Below are 2,824 nucleotides of genomic sequence, written 5' to 3'. Positions count from 1 at the left end.
TGACTAAACGGAATGCCATTACCTGCCCGCTGAAGCGGTACCTATTAATCTACTCACATTGGCATGTTTTCAAACTGCTAGGTTGGCAGGAGCCTGGACTAGCAACGGGAGCTCACCCTGTCACGCGGATTCGAACCGCCAACCTTCCTATTGGCAAGCTCAGCTCAGCGGTTTAACCCCCAGCGCCACGGCGTCCCACTATGATATCAGTAGCTTAGATGAAATTGAATAATTCTCAAGCACGTTTGAATAAGTTATCATCCTTGGTGTACGTCTGTCTACTCTCCCTTCTCCAGGTGTTGGACCAGGGAAGATGTGTTATCTCTTCCAATTTGTATGAAGTTGTGTGTTTTCTGAAAGCTTATCTACTGTTCTATTACAGTTATCCATCATTGTAGTTTTTGCCTTTTTCATTTCTTGTGGTAATCAAAAGGTTTTGTGAGATAGCACTAGCTCACTGATCATGCCCACCCTGCCAGTTGTCTGGTTTTGCCAAAGCACTTCTAAGGGACAGAAATAATACTCTTTAGCTAAACTCTGGGTGAACCAGTTTGGTGTCATGGTTAAGGCATCCAGCTAGAAACCAGGAGACTGCAAGTTTATCCCTGCATAAGGCAGGAAGACAGTTGGGTGTCTCTTGGCCAGTCCCTCTCTCTAAGCCCTAGGAAGGAGGCAGTAGCAAACCATTTCTGAAAAATCTTGCCAAGACAACTGCAGGGACTTGTCCAGGCAGTCAACAGGAGTCAAGACTGACTCAACGATGCAATATATCAATGTCTGTGGCAAATCACCATTAAGGAGAGAAGAGTTTTCGAGGTCCATGCTCTTTTTGAAAAGCAAAAGCTTTAACTAGCCACATTAGTACGAGCATTAGAGGAGAAGCCATTTTATACAGGAAAGCACAGGGAAAAATTGGTCACATCCTTTCTGTCTCCTTGCTATTACAACTGTTTTCTACAAAGCATTCTACCCTGAATACTTCACTAAAGATCTGGAGTTGTATAACTGTGGCATGCCAGAGGCTGCTAAACATCAATATTTAGCATCTGTAAATTGCATTGACAGTCATTAGGGATGCAGGGTTTTTGCTGAGCAACTGCTGGAGCTCTACCATTCTTAAGGATTGAGTTCTTGGCTTTGCCTCCATCCCAGCTATGTTTCCCTTTCTAACTGATTCCTTTATTTAGAGAAGGAAAGGAAAAGACAGGAACATGCAAAATTATGGTGAACCAAATAGAAGCAGCGTTAAAAGCAATTTTCAGAATTTCCACAGTTTAGAAAGGACAAATTTGATATTTGTATTTCTCATGCTATAGATGATTGGATTGAACAGGGGTGGAAGAAGGGAATACAGCACAGTCAACCCCAAATCTATAAAAGATGGGGTGTTAGAAGGAGATCTCAGATAGGCAAGGCATCCTGTTGATGTAAGCATAGACACTACTAAAAGGTGGGGAATACAAGTTGATAAGGCTTTCTGCCTTCTTTTCTCAGAAGAGATTCTCTGCACTGCCTTAAATATCATGGCATACGATACAGTAATAAAACATGTACAACCTAGTCCTGCAGTGACACTGGCCACAAGAACTCCAACTTCAACTAGATTGAAGCCAGAGCAGGATAGCTTTAGCAACTGTGGAATTTCACAGAAGAATTGGTTGACAACATTAGAACAAAAATTGATAGAAAAAGTGCCAATGGTATGCAACATTCCATAGAGAAGACTGGTGACCCAAACTAGAATTATTATTTCGGTGCAGGCTTTCCAGTTCATCACCATCTCGTAGTGCAGTGGATTGCATATGGCAACATATCGATCGTATGCCATGACTGTCAGGAGGGATATATTAGAACCCAGAAAGGAGACAAGGAGAAAGACTTGAGCAACACAAGCAAAGTAAGAAATGTGTCTGGTATCTATGAGGGAATTCACCATGGATTTGGGAACAATGACAGAAACAGAGCCCAGGTCCTGCAGAGCCAAGTTCATTAGAAAGAAGTACATGGGCCTGTGCAAGTGCCGGTCAAAAGCTACTGCACAGATTATCAGAAGATTTGCTGTTGTAATTGCCAGGTATAATACAAAGAACAAGAAGAAATGTAGCAGCTGCAGTTGCTGACTTTCTGAGAATCCCAGGAGCAGAAAGTAAGGCGTCCTGGTTTGGTTATCCATGTCTCATTTATGACAAAGCTGCATGGCATAACTGCAAAGAAACAGAGCAGGGACATGCAATTAGATGAAATTTGGGAAGCGGCATTTTGATATGTGGTGAGAAAAGAAAACAAAAAGAAAAGTAAAGCATTGACAGAATGAACAGAGCACCAGTCTACGGAAAAATAGATGTAGGATGGGCATATACAGTATTAATGCACAAATCTGTCGATTTCTATCATTCTGTACTAAAGAACCAACCACCAACCACTCATTTCTCCTTCCTTCCTTCTCCCAGTTCTGTTACTCCATGTTCTGATCAAAAGGGTTGCCTAAGATTAGAAAAACCCTATTCAAGTCCATTTTCAGCCACAGAAGATTAATGGGTATATTTGGACAAACACAATCTCTCACCACTTGTACAGGATTCTGGTAGTGTTGAAATTTGGAGGATGTCATATATAATGGTGCTTTGTGCTTCTAGAAGGAAGGCAATGTAAATCTAGAAAATTTATATAAAGATATATTGTTATATATATTTTCTTGGAAATCTTGAGAGCACAAACTGTCCCATTGTACTTTGTGTGTGTGTGTTTGTGTGTGTGTTAAGTGACACTCAGAAGGAAATGTTTTTTTCTCAGTTGCCCTAGCAGTGTTTTGTCTAAAAAAGTA

At 41.1% G+C, this 2,824-nt stretch overlaps 1 protein-coding gene across 1 annotated transcript; it reads right to left on the bottom strand.

Moving 5' to 3' along the window:
• Nucleotides 1-1,258: 1,258 nt before the first annotated feature.
• Nucleotides 1,259-2,173, bottom strand: LOC134497290 (olfactory receptor 14A16-like). The gene has a single exon (XM_063302953.1). The coding sequence runs from the start codon at nucleotides 2,171-2,173 to the stop codon at nucleotides 1,259-1,261; it is 915 nt and encodes a 304-aa protein (XP_063159023.1).
• Between the last annotated feature and the right edge of the window lie 651 nt (nucleotides 2,174-2,824).

This window comes from Candoia aspera, chromosome 4 (assembly GCF_035149785.1).
Source record: "Candoia aspera isolate rCanAsp1 chromosome 4, rCanAsp1.hap2, whole genome shotgun sequence".
NCBI lineage: Eukaryota > Metazoa > Chordata > Lepidosauria > Squamata > Boidae > Candoia > Candoia aspera.
The sequence above is the reverse complement of the archived record's forward strand: the minus strand, read 5'-3'. Positions and strand labels throughout refer to the sequence as shown.

Coding starts and splice junctions, on each gene's coding strand:
- LOC134497290 (XM_063302953.1), bottom strand. CDS start 2,173: ATGGATAACCAAACCAGGACGCCTTACTTTCTGCTCCTGGGATTCTCA.